At 44.3% G+C, this 21,080-nt stretch overlaps 2 protein-coding genes across 3 annotated transcripts; both read left to right on the top strand.

Moving 5' to 3' along the window:
• The first annotated feature begins 118 nt into the window (after positions 1-118).
• On the top strand, positions 119-5,299 carry cyp27a1.1 (cytochrome P450, family 27, subfamily A, polypeptide 1.1). 2 transcript variants are annotated; one of them, XM_077002435.1, is made up of 9 exons: positions 124-863; positions 2,084-2,274; positions 2,640-2,839; positions 3,018-3,215; positions 3,637-3,800; positions 3,915-4,081; positions 4,413-4,494; positions 4,576-4,776; positions 4,960-5,299. In XM_077002435.1, the coding sequence occupies exons 1-9, from the start codon at positions 624-626 to the stop codon at positions 5,086-5,088; spliced, it is 1,572 nt and encodes a 523-aa protein (XP_076858550.1). In that variant the 5' UTR covers positions 124-623; the 3' UTR covers positions 5,089-5,299. The 2 variants fall into 2 exon arrangements, with proteins under 2 accessions (XP_076858551.1, XP_076858550.1); XM_077002436.1 differs by lacking the exons at positions 4,413-4,494; positions 4,960-5,299 and having other exon boundaries at positions 119-863; positions 4,576-4,721.
• Positions 5,300-7,182: 1,883 nt separating this feature from the next.
• Positions 7,183-20,930, top strand: mcm3ap (minichromosome maintenance complex component 3 associated protein). Its single transcript, XM_077002428.1, has 28 exons — positions 7,183-9,188; positions 9,351-9,586; positions 9,715-9,796; positions 9,937-10,066; positions 10,161-10,363; positions 10,460-10,599; positions 10,782-10,979; positions 11,093-11,361; positions 11,495-11,657; positions 11,811-11,971; positions 12,075-12,298; positions 12,747-13,018; positions 13,143-13,243; positions 13,362-13,493; positions 13,785-13,898; positions 14,115-14,267; positions 14,738-14,935; positions 15,027-15,095; positions 15,201-15,335; positions 15,476-15,629; positions 15,892-16,165; positions 16,358-16,455; positions 16,773-17,163; positions 17,276-17,545; positions 17,652-17,781; positions 18,202-18,399; positions 18,514-18,661; positions 20,400-20,930. Exons 1-28 carry the CDS (start codon positions 7,697-7,699, stop codon positions 20,577-20,579), a joined length of 6,315 nt encoding a protein of 2,104 aa, XP_076858543.1. The 5' UTR covers positions 7,183-7,696; the 3' UTR covers positions 20,580-20,930.
• Positions 20,931-21,080: the final 150 nt, after the last annotated feature.

The following is a 21,080-nucleotide window of genomic DNA, read 5'->3' as shown; positions in this document are numbered from 1 at the left end:
GAATTTATATAAGTTTTTTGCTTTTATTAACTTTAAATTATTTAAAGTGTTTTTTAAAGACATCAAGAAGTACAGAAATATGTACTGATTAATTAAGACAAGACCAATGACTGAATGAAAAATCTCACACAAAGTTAATTTCATGAGTATATTGTAGTGTTCAGAATTGTACATCACAAGCATTTTAGCAACATATAACATCTTGAGCTCTGTTTTATGGAACTGCTTGAATTCTTTGCCATAATGGAAAAACATGACATGTTCACAGAAGGTGCTAAGATAATGGGCCATTTTGATACAGTATAGTGAAAGGCTTTAGCAGTCCACAAAATCAGTGGTGTGGGATGTCTTCTCTTTGAAAACCTTTAGCAAAACATTCCCCATCCCAACCCTCACGAGTGAACCCACCAAAACAAGGAAGTTTCAAACTTTCTTTGTTTACTGGGAGGCGGACCAGTAATTTAATGTAGTCTGGCATTTCCCTTAGCAGCAGCGTTGCCGAGGCAGCAGCCTGTGCATGTTTGAGGTAAAGGGTTAACCCTTGGGTCTGTGGCCCCGCCTCTAATACCCTTTACAGAGTGAAAAACAAGCTGCTTTAAACATTCCCTCATGCTGCTGTGCTGATGGCAGGCAGATTAGCTCTGTTCTCGGCCGGGGCGACGGCTGCACGGCTGCACTTGAGGCCCGCCACAGCATGTCTGGGTCTGAGCAGAGGAGCAGGGAGCAGCACTGCTGCTCCTCACCCAGTGAGGGCCAGTCCTGGGAACCTCAGGACTCAAGATGATCTTCCCGAGGTCACTCTGTCCACACTGCTGTACAGGATGATCGTCAAAGGGTATTACAATCGTCTGCATGAACTGCAGGTACAGTAAGTATGTTGAACAATATGGCTTTTGAAATGTGGAGGTTTCTGTGGTTTGTTTTTTTATATATACCTGTTGGACATCCTCACTCTTTCATACTGAACTGCCTTCAGAAATGATGTTTGCTTTTGTAGTCTCTTTAAAGCCAGTCAATGGTACACCATAAACAATGCTTTAAATAATAAAAGAAGAAGTTGCATTAGCAGGTCAGCTGGTTAGGTGGTATTAGCAGGTCAGGTGGTCTAAATGCAGCTGGAAATTGAACCCTGTGTTTTCACATACTTCTGTCACTTAGAAAACCACAGTACAAAAGAGTATTTTGTTATAGAACTGGACAGAATGGGCGGTTTCCCAAACGATCGCATCGTTAAGTATTTCCTTATCTCGTGCACTCTTAAGTTTACAATAAAATAACTAACTAGTACTTAAACTCGTTCATACATTTACAGTACTCTGGCGCATTCGAAAGTCACTACTTCGTTGAAGCTCGGGTGCAGTTCTACCTCTAAATTATAGAGGCCGCTAATTGTCATTTAAAAAACGAACGCGTTGATTGCGTATATACTGTACACTACTCACAAAAAGTTGCGGATATTTGGCTTTCGTGTGAAATTTATGGAAAACGTAAAACGTTCATGCTACAGTGATATTATATCATGAAAGTATTTAAGTAGAAGCATGCAATGGTGATTTTGTCGTGTCAATAAATTTATTGGCACAAAAGCCATCCACAGTACTGTCAACTTGTGAACAGCGTGAACATCCATGGACATGGATGACGAGCACTACGGATGACGAGCACTACGCAGTGCTCGTCATCCACGTCTGTTCACAAGTTGACTTATTGTCTGCTGCATGTTACTCTTCTTGAAGACCCCTCAGGTTATTGAGGTTCTGGGATACAGAGTTATGAACCTCTACATGGAGACTCAGCTGATCCCGTAGGCTATATACGAGATATATGTGTTCATTACATTTGTATAATACATCTGTGGGATAATAATGCGAAAATGTATGTAAATCAGTTAGACTGGCTTTTCTAACACAACCCAGGTGCAGTCAACAAACACGCCTTACAGCTTCTTTGCAGTTTTGGAGGTTAAGGTTTTTGGGAAACACCAACAAAACTGGAGATCCATATAATATTAACCTCTGGGTGGATTAATTACCTAATTATCGAATTGTCTTTAAGCAAAGATTTCACTTTATGATCTCCCCAGTTGTACGAAAAGCAAATGTACGGTCCTATTTTTAAAATGACCACTGGCGGGACGCATACCATTAACCTGAGCACTGCGGAGCTTCTTGAGGAGCTGTTGAGGAAAGACGACAGGTTCCCGCGCAGAGGAGACATGAAACTGTGGACTGAATATCGAGATATGAAGGGCTTAGGGTACGGTCCCTTCACCGAGTAAGTCACGCCCACCTTCTTCAGAACACTGCTTTATTTCATCTAAGATGCATTGTCCTTATTTTGAGAGTGTGTTTCTGTGAAACTGATAAATATACTGATATATAAGAGATGATGATAGAAATATGTGTAGCCTATATGACAGTGCTGGGCAAATGGTCATATAATACAAATAGAGTTATTAAACACCATTACCTTACTATTACAGTGAAATCCAGGTTTCTGCAGCTACCAGTTTTATTTTCAAAAAATGTGTCAATTGAAAATATAAAGTGCAGGTTAGCCCTGTGGGAGCTGTTGTGGCAAATCAGAGGCTTTAATTTCCTGAGACCTGTGTAATGTCCCCTTTCATGTTTCTTCACCAGAGCGGGAGAGAAGTGGTACCAACTCAGAGCCATGCTGAATAAACGGATGCTGCATCCCAAGGACTCGCTGAAGTACGAGCATGTGGTTAATAACGTGGTCACAGACTTTATTAAAAGGATACGCTACCTGTGCAGGATGAGCTCCACAGGAGACCTGGTGTCTAACATGTCCAATGAGCTGTACCTTTTCTCTCTAGAAGGTAGGGTGAGTCAGGGCTAGTTACAGCTGGACTATCTGTGTTGTATCTAACCACATATCGCATAACATTTTACTGTACTCGTAAACCATGTGCAAATAAAACTGCAATGTTCTGATTAAGATGAGATTGGTTTCATTTCTGTGTTGAGCATTTAATCTTTTTGTCCTTTGCCTGTCAGGAATCTCTCGTATATTGTTTGAGACTCACATTGGTTGTCTGGAAAATGAGATACCATCTGAGACTGAGAACTTCATTAAATCAATTTCCCAGATGTTCACCTACAGTATGCCTGTGTCCATGTTACCAAAGTGGACCCGCGGTTTCTTGCCCTTCTGGTCACGTTATGTGGCTGGATGGGATGGAATTTTCAGTTTTGGTGAGTAAGTGAAGGATTGCATGCTGTGTGCTTTTTATGGTGGACTATTGAACACTGTTTTTATATGATAAACATAAAAACCTTACACTTTTACAACTCTGTACAGAGTCAGCTGACCAGTTGTACCACAGTCCCATACTCTCATTTGGTTTTGATTTAAAGAGGATGTGTTTCTATGCCTGTGCATTTTAAATGCACTCAAGTACACGTTTAAACGGGTAATTAAAGAAATAGACCACTAGCCACTTCTGCAAACAACAAGTACAAAATCTCATAACTCGTTTATTATGAGATTTTGAGTGCACTGAATTGGCAAAAAAAGTATGGTTCAGAGTAAGTAGGCGTATGTATAGTTGTCACTAACTGTACACAAGTTCATTTCACATTTCACATATATGTATTTAAACATGGTTTTGTATAGCATGCAAGCTAATTGACAGGAAGATGGAGAACATTCAGAAATGTTTGGACACAGAGCAGGAGGTTGAAGGAGAGTACCTCACCTACCTGCTCTCCAACACCAACATGTCCAAGAAAGATGTGTACGGGAGTGTGGCCGAGCTGCTCTTGGCAGGAGTGGACACGGTACGTATCGGACATAACATACTACAAATACACAGAAACCTGTATTCATACATGACAAGACGTATAAACAGTAATAAGATTAAATACACACCCGTCTCTGTCCTGTCCCTTAAGACCTCCAACACTATGCTATGGGCTTTACATCTACTCTCACGGGATCCTAAAGCACAGGACATTCTGTATCAGGAAGTAGCCAGTGTCGTCAAGGGAGACCGAATTCCAGCAGCTCAGGACATAAAGGACATGCCTTATCTCAAGGCTGTCATCAAGGAGACTCTGAGGTACATGTCCTGAGTTGCATGTCCTGAAGGCATGTCCTGAGGCTCATGTCCTGAAGTGACCCCCAAAAGGTTTAAAATTAACATTTAGCATTCTGCTGAGGCACTTTTATGTAAAATTAATTTACATCCATGTTAAGGCAGGTTTCCACCAAATGTGCAATTTTATAGAAAAGAACTGCTCAAATGATGTTAAAAGCAGTTAGAAAATTTTACCATGAAAGTTAATTATTATTAGTTGTTAGTTATTTAACTATTTTTCAAATGTCTTAGTAATTTTAATCATGTCATTAATGTTATTTTATATATTAATATAATTTTGTTGTTATTTTAGAGTGTACCCTGTTGTTACCCTAAATGCACGGCTTTTGTCACAAAACAATGTCATCATTGGAGGGCACTTCTTCCCAAGAGAGGTGTCTTTTGTTTACCATTTTATATTGTAACATTTGTCTGCTATGTATGTGCAATTACTAATCACCAGCTCTTTTGAACAGACTACATTTGTGATCTACAATTACGCCATCTGTCACGACGAGACAGTCTTTCTTCATCCACAAATGTTTAAGCCTGAACGGTGGTTACGGGATGGGAGGGAGAGGCCTCACCCATTCGGATCCATCCCGTTCGGGTTTGGAATAAGAGGATGTGTAGGCCGTCGCATCGCTGAGCTAGAGATGCATCTGGCTTTGGCAAGGGTAAGAAACCAGACAAGCTGTATTTCTTGTGTCTAAAGTAGCTTAATTTCTCACTAATTAAAATTCACTGAACATTCTCCTCAGATGAGACAGGTATTAGTATTCAGGAAGAGGCATGATGAAAATTGGCTTTGAATATGGTTTGAAAATGGTTTTGAATATCTACACTTTATTCACGTTCAGATTATCAAGCTGTTTGAAGTCAAACCAGACCCCAACATCGGAGAGGTCAAAGCAATAAATCGCGCTGTACTTGTGCCAGACAGGCAGGTCAATTTTCATTTTTTGGAACGGAAAGACGCATCCACTTAAAGGCTTTTCACGGTTTTAGTTGAAGTTGGAATGCAGTGTTACAGAAGAATGTTAGAGAGAGTGTATAAAAACTGTTAAAAAAAAATAAAATAAAATCTGTTGCTGTAACTATTTGCATTTGGTCGTAGTAGCCTTTTCATAGACCATGACTAGAGGAACTGTTTTTTTCCCTGTTATGAATATTACCCTCAAATAAAATACAGAAAAAACAGAATATGTGTGTGCGCATTGACTTGTATATTAGATATTGTCCTATGGTTTTTTTCATGCAGTAAGCCTCTTATGATCGAATTACCTTCAATCCTCAACATTTAAAACAGATCAGCAAATCCGGGTAATATCTGAACTGGTATGATTCCTGTTCTTGTTCTCGTGTTTCCAGTTACACAAAGAATATTATTAGAAGTCTTGCCCAAGGATTCTTACTTACATCAGTAGTGTTCTTTTTCCACTTGTTCACACCCTATCTTCTGCAGGTCAGTGGCATTAATTACTAAGCTCTATGATATTTTCAGTTCCAGAAAAAAGCAGTAATGGAGATAAATAAAAAGAAGTTGGATAAATACAAGACACTAAAAGTGGAAATACAGAGAAGGTGGAAAGTTCACCAAAGGTGTCTCAGTGGTGTTACAGGCTGTGACCACATCAACCGAAAAAGTTCATAAGAGTTCAAGTTTAAGAGCAACATAAACACTTTACTGTGTTGTAAAACTGTAATAGAAGGGGCAAGAGTGAGAAAAATAATCCACTGATCTGAAGGGTGAGTCTGTCGTGTTTATGAGCCTCTTATAGCAGTGACCTGGTTTTGAGCAAGGAGCATGTAGTGATGTGATGCAAATTTGCGTGTGTGGCGGGAGGGGTCAGGCCTTATATGTTTTCACAAGTGAGCTAACCTGATAATCAATTGTAATGTCATCCATATTTTATAAGAAATGTTGTATACACTTTTTGCTTGTTAGATTTTTTTGTTAGTTTTTTTTTTCGAGAGACGTGATTACAAGTAGTTGGTTTAACGAGGAGGGTACGGCTCGAGAAAAGAGACCACCTCCCCGTGGCTGCTTGTGCATGGCTGCCTGGCCACGGCATAAACGCGTTCCTGATATCGCGCATGCTCGTTTGTGTGCAAAACAATGGCCGACGCCAGCGTTTAGTGCAAGTTGAAATACCTCGTTTTTGTACACAAACGAATATTACATTCTAGTCTTGTATTGGCAGTGTATATGTTCATAAAGTTACTTTGTGGAAAGGAAAACTTTTAAGAATAGCCTGTTAAGTTATCTGCATTGTAAACTTCGCATGGGAACAATGCACATCCTAAATTCTGCAATGTGCGATACTGTGAAAGTAAATAGATAATAACAGTGGAAGGAGATGTATATTAATTTAATTAATTTAGTAATGCTGCTTGATCATTTATATATATATATATATATATATATATATATATATATATATAACTACCATCAGTCTGCTTGTCTCATGTAATTTTAATTTTAATAAAATAAAATAAATAAAATAAAATAAAAATTTCGTCTATAATGGGTTAACCTATTATAGTTGTGTAATATTTTATTGTTTGGACAGAAGCCTGGCATTATGAGGACGAGCAAAGTGATGTAATGGACCCTTTCGTGTTTGACTTTGAATCTGTGCAAGACATGCACCATTTTATGGCAGAGGTCCTTGACAACTTGTGAATACCAATCAACTGTAAATTGAACAGTGTTTAAAGAGGGTAAGCCATGGGGCTTTTGCAAAAATAAAGTTCTAAATGGAAATCTTTTGTTTGTGTTTTCATGTATTTCTACCTGAATTTTATCTGCAAAACATTAAGTTTAATGTGCATTGAAGTTTTCAAATCCTTTGCAAACATCCTTATAATGCCATATGGGATGTTTCGTAAATACAAAGAGTGAAGGTATAACTAGTATATGTAGTTATTTATGTAGAAACGGTATATTTGCTAAAAAAAAAAATATATATATATATATATATAATACAATTTTAAGCTTCTCATTTATTACTTTTATTTTGAAATTCCTATCAAATTACGTGATACTATAACGGAACTTCACCAGCGCGGTGCAGCCAGGATGAGAGAGCCATGGTGAGAGAGTCTCCCAGTCTCGCGCCGTATACTATTGGGTTTAACAGCCCGTGGCTCCATAGGGGGCAGTAGATAATGTTGAGTCTCGCAAAATACACCCGCCATTATGCCGAAGAAGCGAAAGTGTCGGTAGGTCTTTTAAAATATTGACCTAGAATAACAACATTGGGAATATTCAAACGCTTCCTCGACAACTGCATTCATTTTGTTGCCACGTATGATATAGACCAACAAAGGACAATATCCGTATTTAGTTGTCTAGTGCTGCCCTGTAGGAAGTTTTTGTTTTGTGACGGGTGTGACGAGATAGATGGCTAAAGTTGTTAGCCAACGAGCTAGCTTAAAGAAATGGCTAACCAAGCTAGCTAACTAACGTTCGACAACATGGCAATTAGTCGACGTTTATATTCAGAATAGTCACGTTAACGTCGTCTTATAGTTATAGCCGTCTGTACATACTGTGAGTCAATATCTGATACTGAGACTAAGCATTTTTCCATCATGAATCCGTCTAATATGTTTGGTAGACAACAAGGTGGCTTCCAAGCACAGAGTAACAGCGGTCAGAGTAGCAGCATGTTCCCGACATTTGGTCAGCAGGGCACTAGTAGCACAACCCCAAATATCGGCTTTGGGCAACCGTCAACATTTGGACAGCCTTCAGCTTTTAGCCAGCAGTCAGTTTTTGGTCAAGTGAGTGGGCAAACACCCGTCTTTAGCCAGACTTCATCATTTGGTCAAAGTGGTGGTCTAGGACAGTCCTCCTTCTCCTCCATAGCTCAGGCACCAGGTTTTGGACGTCCAGCTTTAGGTCAGGAGACACTTGGATTTGGAACACCTTCGGCATCTACTGCACAAAGTCAGACTCCTGCTTTTGGTCAGGTGTCTGGATTTGGACAGAGTTCTACATTTGGTCAAACGTCTGTGTTTGGACAGCCCACATTTGGCCTTCCTTCCACTAACTCTCAGCTGGCCACTAGTTCGGGCAGCGCAGGAGGTAGCTTTGGGCACTCGTCGTTTGTTCAGCCCTCTGCCTTTTCTTTTCCTACTGTTACGTCAGGCTCTGTTGTGAGTGGTCAGAACAATGCACAAACCGGTGGATTCGGAGGAAAATTTAGCTTTAAGCCACCAAATGAAGCGGTCTTCAAACCAATTTTCAGTGTCAGTCCAGAGCCTCATAACCTTCAGCCTGCACCTCCTCCTCCTGCTCCTGCTCCTGAGCCTTTGGGTTTACCCAAGCCAGCGGCAAGTGGTTCAGACAGCAGTGGATCTGGTGGCTCTACAGTCTCTCTTTTCACAGGAGTCAAACCAAGTACTCTGGGTTTCAACTTCTCTCATCCTGGGGCTGCCCCATCTGTCTCAGCTACAGGTGCTAAGGTTTCCCAGACAGAGACACTGGGTGGAAATGGTCTCCAGTTCACGTTCTCACAACCTGCCAACCCCTCCAGCAATAGCAGTGGCACCAATGCTCCTCAACCCACCACGGTTCCCAGCAATTCTTCCTCATTCAGCTTCTTAACAAAGGTCCTCCAGCCCCAGACAGAGACTAAGATGCCTCTGTTTGGCGGTACCGGCACTGCTTTTGCCCAACCAACCTTCGGATTTAGAGGCCTGAAACAGGAGGAGAGAGTAGGAAAGGAGGAGAGCACAGGAGAGTCTGAATTTGTAAGTCTAGGGAAAGGCATGAAGCGGAAAGATGAGCCACCTGAACCAAATGCCAACCAAGGAAAAAGTTTCAAAATCGAGGATGTCCAAGGAGGAGCAGATGCCCCGAGGCATATGTCGAAGCGTCCCCTGCTGAAGAACCGAGGAGCGGCTAGTGGGCTTTTTCGGAATGCCTTGAGTGGCTTGATGAAGTCATCAGTTAAGAAGGAAAACCGTCCCATCACCTGGAGTGAAGGCAGACCAGATCCTCCAGATGCAGGTGTGTCGGTTACCCCACCTAGACCTCAGGTTCCCATAAGACACGTTCTGGAAAAAGCAGAAAAACCCGGTGAGGTTCTGTTTTATATTCATATTTATTAAAGCATGCAAGACACAGCTGCCATGTGCCTTTATAATCGGGAGACTCTGTTGTGAACTGGACCCTTAATCCATAGGTATGTCAGGACTATAAAGTGTAGCATGTTGGCACAGTCTTTTTATGTCTCTGAAGCCCCTGAGCCTGAAGCCGAGAGAAGCACCCCAGTCCGAAGAGCTAGGCGGGAGGACAGCGCCGACAGCCTGCATGGTCCCTCTTCCTCTGATGCCACTGCCATTCAGTGTAAGGGAGTTCCCCCTCACCTAAACACCAAAGACCTGATCGGAAAACATTTTGGTCGTTTTGGGAAAGTTGGCAGAATATATTGCAGACCTGCAAAGAATTCAGCCATTGTACACTTCCATGACCACGTAAGTTTCACCTTTGTGTTCTTTTTTGTTTAGTAGAATGGGTTTTCTAGACAGGAATTGTACATTACATTTGATTGCTTGCAAGTTGTGCTGTATGGTGCATAATCTAACATTTACATTTTTTTCAGGCAGCAGTAGTTAAGGCAAAAAAGAAGGGTAAAAACTTCCAGGGGACTGAAATTCAAATCTTTTTTCAAAAAAAGAAACAAAGTATGTGACTGCATTTACTTTTACTTAATCATTTGAACACATTTGCATCTCAATACATTTGCATATAAAACTTTGTTTTTCATCTGTGTTTTTGCATATACCGACAACCTAAAGTAATCACACTGTACTTGCTTGTTAAGGTCCAAGTGAAAATGCGTCAGGAGCATCAGAGGTCAAGGATGTTGGTGTAGAAGGAGAGTCTAGGCCCCTGGGATCCCAGGGCCCCCAACAGCGAAAATCTATACCTAGTTCCAGCTCTTTCCCTAAAGGGTAATCACTCTAATTTAGACTCTTTCTTTATTTACATTTCTTTTATCTAATTAGCACACACTTTATTATGTTTTTGTTTTTTTCTTTCTTTTAGTCCTCCTGCCAAGAAAACCTCTGTGGCAAAAACTCTCCAGTTTGATAGTGAATTGCAACAGGAAGCGGGCGCAGAGAGCCAGGGTCAAGACCGCCCAATGATCAGCCTTCCTTCATCCCTCCAGCATCTGATTGGTCAGGTGGCTGAGACAGCAGAGGAGAAATACCGCCTTCTTGAGCAAAGAGACAAGATCCTCCGACAACGTACAGACACTTTACTGTTGGCCTAGATGAATGTACTACAGCCATTAATGCTTGCAAATTGCATGTAGCAACAGATCTGTATGTTTCTCTTTGTAGTGAGACCCAAGAGAACAGACTTGGACATGTCCAAAGTGTTTGTAGGGACATGTCCTGATATGTGCCCAGAAAAGGAACGCTATATGAGAGAAACCCGCAACCAACTCAGTACCTTTGAGCTTGTTCCAGACACAGAAAAGGTTGATACTTCCTGTCCTCGCCCGTTCACATGACACATTCATTTTTCTTCCCACTCAATGGAAATTCTATTTATTTTACTTTTCAATGACTATTGCTTGTAGTTTTTAATTTACTTCTACAATATTATTATTATTAGAGCCCCTTTGGGAAGCGGTAAAGTTGGGCGTGTTTTACTGCTCAGGTGGACCATTACGCTGCCATTAAAGAATACAGCAGGTCGTCAGCTGACCAGGAGGAGCCTCTCTCTCATGAACTACGACCTCTGCCGGTACTGAGCATGACCATGGACTACCTGGTCACTCAGGTAATGGACCAGGGGGAGGGGAACTACCGGGACTGGTACGACTTTGTATGGAATAGAACCAGAGGCATTCGCAAGGTGAGTCTGTGCTTCGCTTCTCTTTTTTCATTAAAATTGCTTTTATTACTCCAGGCAACACGTCTAACGCTACTGGTACCTTTAAACACTCTTGATTTATATGTTTACTACAGGACATCACGCAGCAGCACCTGTGTGACCCCGTCACAGTGTCACTGATCGAGAAGTGCACTCGTTTTCACATCCACTGTGCCCACCACCTGTGCCAGGAGCCTATGATGTCCTTTGATGCCAAAATTAATAATGAGAACATGACCAAATGCCTTCAAAGCCTCAAGGAGATGTATCAGGACCTGGCCAGCAAAGAGGTGTACTGCCCCAATGAGGCTGAGTTCCGCCAGTACAGTGTGCTGCTTAGACTGAATGAAGGAGATATTCTTCGGTGGGTTTCTGCATCAGTAATGAAAAGCGTTGCACTTTTGTCTTGCTCAGTGCTTAGTATTTATAATTAAGTTTAGTATTGCTCCCTGTGTTGTGAAGATCAGTCAACACGGGTAATTTTTTTTCCTTTACAGTGAAGTGCAGCAGTTTCGCAAAGAGGTTCGTGACTCGGCGGAGGTGAAGTTTGCAGTGCAGGCCTTCGCAGCCCTCAACAGCAACAACTTTGTCCGATTCTTCAAGCTAGTGAAAACGGCCTCATATCTGGCCAGCTGCATTCTTCACCGGTACTTCAATCAGGTGTGTGCTGGTTAGGTCAGAAGTCATCAACTCTCAGAGCATTTACCCAAGGTTTTGTGGGTGAAAATCGCATGTTTTTACTTAATAAAGATGTCTGGCCTGATGAGAAATTAAATGTGTAGTTACTGTGTGTGTGTGTGTGGGGGGGGTTAGGTGAGACGCACTGCACTAAAGGCCCTGAATATAGCCTACACTGTGGGCTCTCAGAGGTCCACCACCTTCCCTGTGGACGACCTGGTCCGAATGTTGATGTTCCGCAGTCCTTCTGAAGCCACTGACTTCCTGCAGCAGTACGGACTCAGCGTCACCGATGGGTAAAGGCTCAGCACTCACGGTACCTTTGTTCTCTTCCTGCTCGAAAACATACAAGCACAGCACGTCACGTCTTTGGGTCTCTTTCGTGTGTCATTTCTCTAGCATGGTTGAGCTCAGTCGAACAGCCTATCAGGAGCCAGACCTGCCCCTGCCCCAGAAGAAGTCCGTGGACATCGAGAAGAAGAGGGCGGTGCTGATAGGGGAGGTTGTGAACGGCGGCGCCCTGCCCAACCCACCTCAGCACACACCGGTCTGCAGCTTCGACTCCAACAACAAATACAGAGGGGGAGGGGGTTCCCTCGAGCTGCCGCCGGCTGCCATAAAGGGTTCGGTTACGGCTGCTTAATCTTGTTCGTGGGACCTTGGGCATCATGCAAGAGCATTTTCATATGCTTATCTTCAGTTGCTTTATTATACTGCTTTCTTCTTGTTAAGGTGTTTGGTGCTGTCAATTGGACTGTGCCAAGTGTTTAAACACTCAAACATTTATGATGCCTCAATTGGCTCATTTAATGTCAATAGGGTTAAAGAGCAGCTTTTGAGTTTTGAGATTTCAGTTCTGCTTTCTGATATCAGTTCGTCAGTCTGTACAGTTAAACAATTAATTAGATAAATGCTGAATGCACAAGCATTTTGGGAATGAGTTTGTAGTGTTGTTGCATGAAGCCCATTATACTGTAATGGTCTTCCAGGCTGGGTGGCCTAATGAAGTTGGTTATGTGACTGTTGTCAGTGGTTTACCTGCCTCTCCTTGTGCTGTGTGTGTCTCTACAGTGGAAACTCTTCCTCACAGAGTGGATGTTAAACCTCTGAGTGAGACCGATGCAAGATCTCATCTGGGACCTAAACTGCTGGTAGAGCCCAGTCAGTTTATAGACTCTTCTGCAGCAGTGGAGTTCCTGCAGCCCACAGACGCACAGGAGACTGGGGAGTCCTCCCAGCCTGCGGCTTCAGGACCGGCCCTCATGTTCCAGCCTGTAGCACAACCCCAACCCATCAGACCCTTATCCCCGCCTCCGAAACCCGAACCCGCCTACTCTGACCAGGTGAGGACCGCTCTGGAGTAGGAGTACAGGCCTAAACCTGGACGAATGCAGTTCGAATACATGCACACATTTGTGATAAATATGATGTGATGAGGTGATTAGCATCCTCTTGTGTCTCTTGTAGGATCTAATGACTGAGCTGGAGTCTGTGATGGAGGAGGTTCTGCAGGCCGAGGTCGCGGACATAGCCAAAGCCGAGGCCGAATACGTCTCCGCAGCTTTGAGGTAGGTCTCGCTGCCCCCCAGAGCGTCTGAAATGTGTTTTTCAGCACCCACTTTTGTTTGTTAATGTGTCAGCCTGTGATGTGGCCATGTCTCCGTGCATCCCTGCACACGTCCACAGTGTGAGTGAGACTGAGGTAGAGGCGGTGGTTTGCGAGGTGGTGACTCAGATGCTGAGAGACCTGTCCGCTTCAGAGATGGCTGCCGAGAGAGAGAGGATTGCTGAGGAGAAACGCAAGCTGGAGGAAGCCAGGTGTGGTGATGAACATTTTACCCATGACTCTCTTTGAGGCTTTGTTTAGGCTCACAGACGACTGAAAGATTTGTTTGTTTCTATTTGGATTGCAATACGAAAGCATCACCAGTAACTAAAGCTGCCAGTAACTAAATACACCACTGAGATTAGGAGATGATCTAAAATGTTGACATGAAAGCAGAGCTTTTTTGATATTTTGATTAAGATTGAGTTTATGTTCCTACCGTCTTTAACGAGCATTGATGGCATTTGGTATGTTCTACTCACAAAGTTCTTGTTTGCTTTCAGGCGCAGGCAGGAACATGAGGCTTACCTGGACCGGCTCAGCTTGGAGCTGTGTGCTAACATCACCGAGGAGGTCCTCACACAGTGCACCATGGCAACGGCCAGTGAAGAGATCAAGTCAGTCTGAAAACATTTATACCCGCTCACATGCATCATAAATCTTATTGCAAATAACCAGATGAAGATTTCCATAAAATTTGCCATAAAAATGTAATCCCGAAATGTTTCAGTGTTAAAATATATACGGTACTACGTGCAAGTCTTGGACCACTATAATAATGGCCACATCGAATTATGTCTCGCTGTCTTTAAGATGGATAAATGTTTTCACAGATGTGCGTTGGAGGAGAAGGCAGCGTGTGTGGCCCGCTGCTCAGAGGAGGTGTGTAACGGCTTAGTGGAGGAGACGTTGGAACAGGAGATCGCTCAGCTAGCCAGAGACTTCCTGGCAGTAGAGTTACGGCGAATACACAAGTTTATCAAAAGGTGCAGAACCCTGGATTGCGGTGTCCGACCGTCTGTTTGTCATGTAGTCCTTGGGTAGGGTGGTGTAGTCCTGGGGTATGATGGTGTAGTCCTGGGGTATGGTGGTGTAGTCCTGGGGTATGGTGGTGTAGTCCTGGGGTATGGTGGTGTAGTCCTGGGGTATGGTGGTGTAGTCCTGGGGTATGATGGGGTATGATGGTGTAGTCCTGGGGTATGGTGGTGGTGATGAGGGCACTAGTTCCTCTCGTGGTTCCTCTCAGGGTTTCTTCCTCATGCTCTTAGTGACCTTTTCCTTGCCACTGTTGCCCTTGGCTTGCTCACTGGGGGCTTAGACACTCATAAAGCTGCTTTGTGACCACTGTTATAAATAAACAACTATATAAATACATTTTGATTGATTGATTGACTAGTGCGTCTCTCCACACTCCTCCATGCTGTCTCTTTTGAGCTGTGTGTCTGATTGCGTCCAGGTGGCGGGACGTGGTGGCTGTGCGCAGACAGCTGAAGAGACAGATGCGGGGCTTCCCTGCGGCCCCCTGCTGTGTGGACCCTCGCTTCAGACTGAAGGCCTGGGCCCCCAGCGCCCCGGCCTCCACCCCCAAGGACGTCCTCGAACGAGGCATCGTTGACCTGGGCAACGCGGGGAACATGGTCGTGTCCTGCACGAGGTAACCACACCGGCTCCAGCACTGCTTATATGTTCATACTGCCATACGTCCTGTGTTACGGTAAAAGCATTTTTATTTTATGTAACTCTAGACTGCTAAAAACAAGAAAGGACAGCATCCGTCAGATGAGAGTGGATTTCTACTTCAATTTGTTACTGAGGTGAGAGCTACTTCAGACTAACTGGGACTTGGCTTGGTGTGTCTTGAGTTTGCGGTGCACAAGTTCATCTGATTGACTCTGATCGACTGATTTCCTTTGGATCAGTGAACGTATTTGGGCTCCTCTTGACCTGCCAACGCTGGTGGCTGAAAGCACCCCCGACCCACCTGACAGAATCTTCTGGAAAGCCACTCTTCTGCTTCCCAGTGACCAGGATGGTGACCTTAGCTTTGCTGACAGGTGTGAGAGAGTCTTGCATGGCAACACTTTAGCCTATGCTCTCGGCCAATCAGCTTTGACAAATTAGCATAATTAGCATTTCAGCTGTCTCTTCAGTTAATTGTAAGAAGATCTTATGCTGTTTGATGGCTGTGCTGCAGCACCCTGAAACACTGGCTGGAGGTGAAGTTGGGCGGTGCGACGAGGAGGGAGAGGAGTTCAGAGCAGGAGGAAGGCACCATGCACACCCTGCTCGTCAGTAACAGCCTGAGAGACGTCGCACAGAAGACCCACAGGGTTCACCTCTGCGTGAAGGTGACGACTCGGTCACTCTGCTGACAAACCGTCACACTCACACACTACTTCAAAGTCTCGCATCACTCTCTGTTCAACTACAGGGCTTTACTGTCACCGTGTCTATACCATACCGGTACTTTAGATGACTAGAATCCTTTGTTTTTCTAATTTAAAGGGATTTTATTTTGCTGTGGTAAAAGCTGGTGAGTGTGGCACACGTGTCCCCTGTACGTCACGCAGCAGGCGACGTTAAAATCACGTTCTCTTTGCTTCCATGCAGGTCACCCACGGGCCTCTGAACGAGGAGGGCCAGAGCCAGCTGGAGGAGGGCAGGGAGCTCCTGGGCACCAGTGCCCTGCTGATGCTCCTGCCACCGCTGCCCAGCAGAGGGCATCCCGGCCTGGGGGAGGAGGAGGAGGACGTGGCCTGGCTCTCCGCCCTCCTCCAGCTGAAGCAGGTGCAGCGAGCCAGTGGCTGGAACACCGCACTGCCCCTGGTGCTGCTCGTCCCGGGCCAGCTGGACACAGAGCTCACTGAGGAGAACCTGGAGGAAGGTAGTTACAGCCGCGCTACACGTAAAACGCTGTCGGTTCCCGTTTTATGAAGCCGTAGCTTTATTTGTGTTTACCTCTCATCATTCTTATTAAAATTATTACTTTGTTAAAGGGTTTGGTGACTTACAAACTCGGGGGCTTTATGACCATGTTCAGAGAAGTGAGTTGGTTGTTCTCTCTCTTGTCCTGCAGTTCTTACGTTGAAGACGCTAGTTAAAGATGGGCTCATCTCCGAATACATGTTTATCTATATACCGGGGAACTCCACAGACCTGCAAGGGTCCCATCAGGTCAGATCCATCATTTTATTGAGACCCTCCACTTTACCACAAGCAAAGTTCAAAACGGTACCAAGGAGATATTGCAAAATGAAAGCAAACGTTCATCTGTGAAGTCTCCATTCAGAGTGTCGATGGCCCTGCAATGCTTATTAAACGTCTGGTGTGTCAGCATGTTGCACCTCAGCTTGGTTTTATTTTTTGTCAGCTTTGATTTGCTGCGTTGTGAGTCGATCACACACAGCTCAGAGACGACTGAATGAAGACGGAAACGAGATTGTTTGAGTAAAAACAAAAACGACAGTCGTTGTCTTCTTGCTGTCCACCAGATGGGCGAGGCCGTGCGCTGGCTGGCCGCCCACTCCCCGGCCTCCTCGGTCCTGTCCTGCCAGCCCCTGCTCCAGTTCGTAGAAGCAGGACTATGCCGCGAGTTCCACGCCCGGTTCGGTCATGACAAGCAGGAGCGGCTCCAGGCCGGGCTCCCGTGCCAGGAGGCAGCCGCCGTCATCCACCTGTACAACGGCGTGCTGACCTTCCTAGCAGGTGTGGTCGGCTGTGAGCAGCTGGCCAGCCTCTCCTGGCCCCCGCCCGAGTTCTCTCTACCCGAGAACAAAGAGCTGGTGCCTCACCTGGAGTGGAATTCTCCACAGCACCTGGCGTGGTTGAAAAGGGCCGTCCTCAGTCTACGGATCCCCGAGTGGGACCAGCCCCCTCAAAACGGTGCGTCTTTTACATGGATATTTCCAATTTAACAGTTCAAACGGTGCCATGGCACTTGTCATTTTGAAAAGCCTTTCTAAATAATGAAACGTCTCTCTTCTCTCTTCTCCAGCATCCTGGCCCCGTTTGTGCACGTCCATATTTCAGTACGTATCCCAGATCCCCAGCTCTTCCCAGAGCCAGCCAATCCTTATGTCTCGCCTGGAGCACCTGCTTGCCAGAGTGCTTGCCCAACACCAGCCGCCAGCCGGTGAGGATGAGGAGGGCGACGAAAAGGACAACGGGCCTCTGTTCAGTCACATACCCTGGGATGACATCTTATTCCTCTGCATAGAGCATCGGCTGAAAGATTGGCATTTATCAGAGAGTCCGACAGCAAAGGGTGAGGGTGGCACTCGGGATTTTCTGAATGTAGTGCACGCTGATATGTGCTTGCGTAGTTTTCTTTTGGGGACTTTGGCCAAATTGGCTTTCTGTCTCTGTTATAGATTCCTTCACTGACAGTGGAGATATCTGGGTGTACTATTACAAAGACCATCTTAAGGACTTCCTTCCTCCGGAGAGTTGGGCAGCAGCTGTGAAGCGCACTCACTGGGAGAAGCAGCAGTGTGTGGACGGGTAAGACTGCGAGGCGACGAACACACGACGGCTCGCTGTCCAAGTCCCGCCTCTCCCACTCGCGTGAGCTGCGTAATCGGCTTTCTGTACTCCGGCTGAAGTCTGCTGAGTGGAGAAATCTGGTTTAAGCGAACAGAATCCTCATCGTCATGCTGTTCTGATTTGTTAATATAAACTTGGCATTTTGCTGCAAATAAGGCCTGTGTCAGGTCTTTTTTTGCCAGACAGCTGATATTCCCTGGGAAGGCTCTAGGAAATAGACTGTGCAAGAGTAGTAGAAATTTTAACAAGGTCCATAGGACATGATAATGCAGCCATTGCAGCAAATAAAAAATATGGCTGGCTTGTTGTTTATGCTCTATTAATTAGCCACTGTAGATTTACAAATAATATAACTCTTATTTGAATTATTTCAATTAGGTTTTCTCCCAGGTCAAAGGGGAGCACGAGGCTGACTCTGACCCCAGCGCAGTTGCCCAGGCAGGGGCTGTTTCGGAGTCGGCCGAAGTCCTTGGAGCGCCCGTCTGTGCTGGACATCACTCGCTCCTTCTCCACTCAGGAGCTCCTACCCCAGCATCTGCTTTCTAGTATCCAGGCAGAGAAGGCTCACAGTCAGGGGTTAGTTCAGCACTTCAGTCTGGCGCTGAAGGCTTCCTAACAGCTGTGTTACATTACTGGGCGCCTGCTTCTTCAAGCTGAACCAGTGTGCTGAACCTTCTGACGTGTCTTCAGGTTCGAGGAGCAGCTTCAGCGCTGGTTGGCTATGGATGCTCTGGACACGGTCTCCATGCCTCTCTTCATACCTTCCACGCTGCTGTCAGTGCCCGAGATTCTGGCCTCCGCCCGCCGCCCAGATGCGTCCGCTGCCTTCCTCGGACAGGTACTCCTGAGACCCGCTTTTACGTTTTGAGTTCTTGTTCTCGGTAGGGATGCATAAATACCATTTTTTTCCAACCGAGTACGAGTACGTGTATTTTTGTACTTGCCGATACCGATACCGATACTTACATAGAATTAAGCAGTCAGGAGCATTATGTAATAGTTATTAATGTAAAATAGTGCAATGAAATCAATACAAAACCAACATACAGCTGAAGGCTGTAATATCATGCAACAAGCTCTTGATATGCGTTTGCACCTTTTCGTGCATCTTCGGTAAAATGGTCTCCGTTATATGATAACGGCTGGGAATTTCATACTTGGGCTCTAACACATCAAGAAGGTGCCGAAATCCCTGATTCTCAATGACCGAAAATGGTTGATCATCAAGAACAATAAACTGGCTAAGAGCTTCTGTTATCTTCACAGATCTAGGGTGGTGTGTAGACATTTTCTCTCGTCTACTTAGCGTTTGCTGCGGTGTTGGTTGATGCAGTGGTTTGATAGCAGTGAACTCGTCGTGCTGAGTTTTGTGTTTCATTTTAAGATGTTTTATCAGGTTACTCGTGTTGTAGGAAGACGCAGAAGTACCTCCTCTTGATATTTTAATAGAACACAGTTTGCAGTCTGCTTTGCTTGGGTTGTCATCACTAATTGTGAAGTACTTCCAGATCGCCGACATGTTGAATTGTCTGCTCATTAGCATAACGTGGTTTACGTCCACTAGAAAAAAGGTATCGGATGTTGGTATCGGAGCCTCGTTTCCGAGTACGAGTACGGGTAAATGGACATGGTATCGGGCAAATACCCGATACCAGTATCGGTACTCATGCATCTCTAGTTCTCGGTGCAGTGGGCAGGCCTAATGGGTTGGTGTTGAAGGATAGATGTGTTTTGAAAGCACCTGTAATTCAGTTCTGAAGTGTTTTTCAAGAATGTAGAATCTGTTGCAGTTTGTCTCTGGGCGAGTTTTTACATAAAATAAACAATTGTTGGGATCAAATTACACCTTAGTTTCGTATACTCAAACACTTCACCATTGGATTTTTTAAATTTTACTTTTAATGTTCTTTCTTTCACAGCAAACATTTGTCTTTAGCTACTAGAGGTGCACAATGTGTAAATGTCCCTTTTATTGTTAACTTCAGCACGTGTATTATGGATTCCCCCTTGATGCCACGATTCCCATGGTGCCATGTTTGCTCTGTTTTGGTTTCTGTCCCCGTGTCGATGTCACTACATGGTTCTGTTGTGGTTTCTTTAATTTCAGCTGTGCCTCATTTTTCATCATTTCTCCGAGTATGTTTACCTGTGTTCCTCTCTGCTTTTTTTGTGTGTGTTTTCTGGGTTCGTGTCCTTATCTCTGTGTTTCTCTTTGTTTGTTGTGTTTCTCTTTGTCCTCTTTTTTTGTTTGGTATCTGGTTGCGTTTCTTTGACTCCCGGCACGTCGACCACAGACTGGTTTAAAGGGTTCTTAATATGGATTTGTCAAGAATAAACGTTCCTGTTTGGTTTTGCTTATCTGACTCCTGGCTTTCCGACCCTGAACTGTATAATGGGTTTTGATTATGGCTTTGCCCAAAATAGCCTTCCCTTACAGTATAATACATAAAGGGACACTTATCAATTAGTAATATTGGTATCTGTAAAGGTGCTATAATTTATAAGTTTGACATGGCACATTGCTTTAATGTATTTTTCTTCTCGCTCTCTGTGCACATCTGTGTGTGCTTGTGCAGGAGGCTGAAGACCCTGACGACCCTGCTGAGAAGGAGGTTCCTTCTACCTGCAGAAAGCAGGCACCTCTGTCTCTAACCCAACGACTGGAGGAGCTTGATAGGCTGATACTGATGAATCAAGAGGAAGACATGGCATACAAGCTCAAGCTTAACAGTCTGTTGGAAATCGTAGAAGACTGAGCAATGAGCTGCTGTCTCATTTCATACTGACTTTCTGAATAGTTGGTTAGCAGCCGATGTTAGAATATTTGAAAGGGTTTTTAATGTATGCGTTCATTTTTTATGCAGTACCATTGACCTTACAGAGTAAATCTTATTTTCCCCATGTTGTACATTATGAAAGCTTTAACAAAAAAAAAGTTCCTTCAGCTACCACTTTAACATTTGATTCAACTGATGTGCCTATGAGTTCATTTATTTGATGACATGGTGTAGAATGCTATACTTGATTATTTATGAATACAGAAATGTGTGCAGTGTATGTTTGTCTCTGCAACTTTAGAAATGCAATAAAGTTATTTTTGAAAAGTTTGTAACCAAAACTACAAATGTTTAAATTGTACTTCTGCGTTCTGCGCGCGATTGCAAATTATTTGAATACCACGCCTATTTCTCCACCTTCTCAAGGATGATTGGACGAGCCTTTCTATGGTCCTATCTCTCCACACATAAGCTGTCTCG

This window comes from Brachyhypopomus gauderio, chromosome 4 (genome assembly GCF_052324685.1).
Source record: "Brachyhypopomus gauderio isolate BG-103 chromosome 4, BGAUD_0.2, whole genome shotgun sequence".
In the NCBI taxonomy this organism is placed as follows: Eukaryota; Metazoa; Chordata; class Actinopteri; order Gymnotiformes; family Hypopomidae; genus Brachyhypopomus; species Brachyhypopomus gauderio.
The sequence above is the reverse complement of the archived record's forward strand: the minus strand, read 5'-3'. Positions and strand labels throughout refer to the sequence as shown.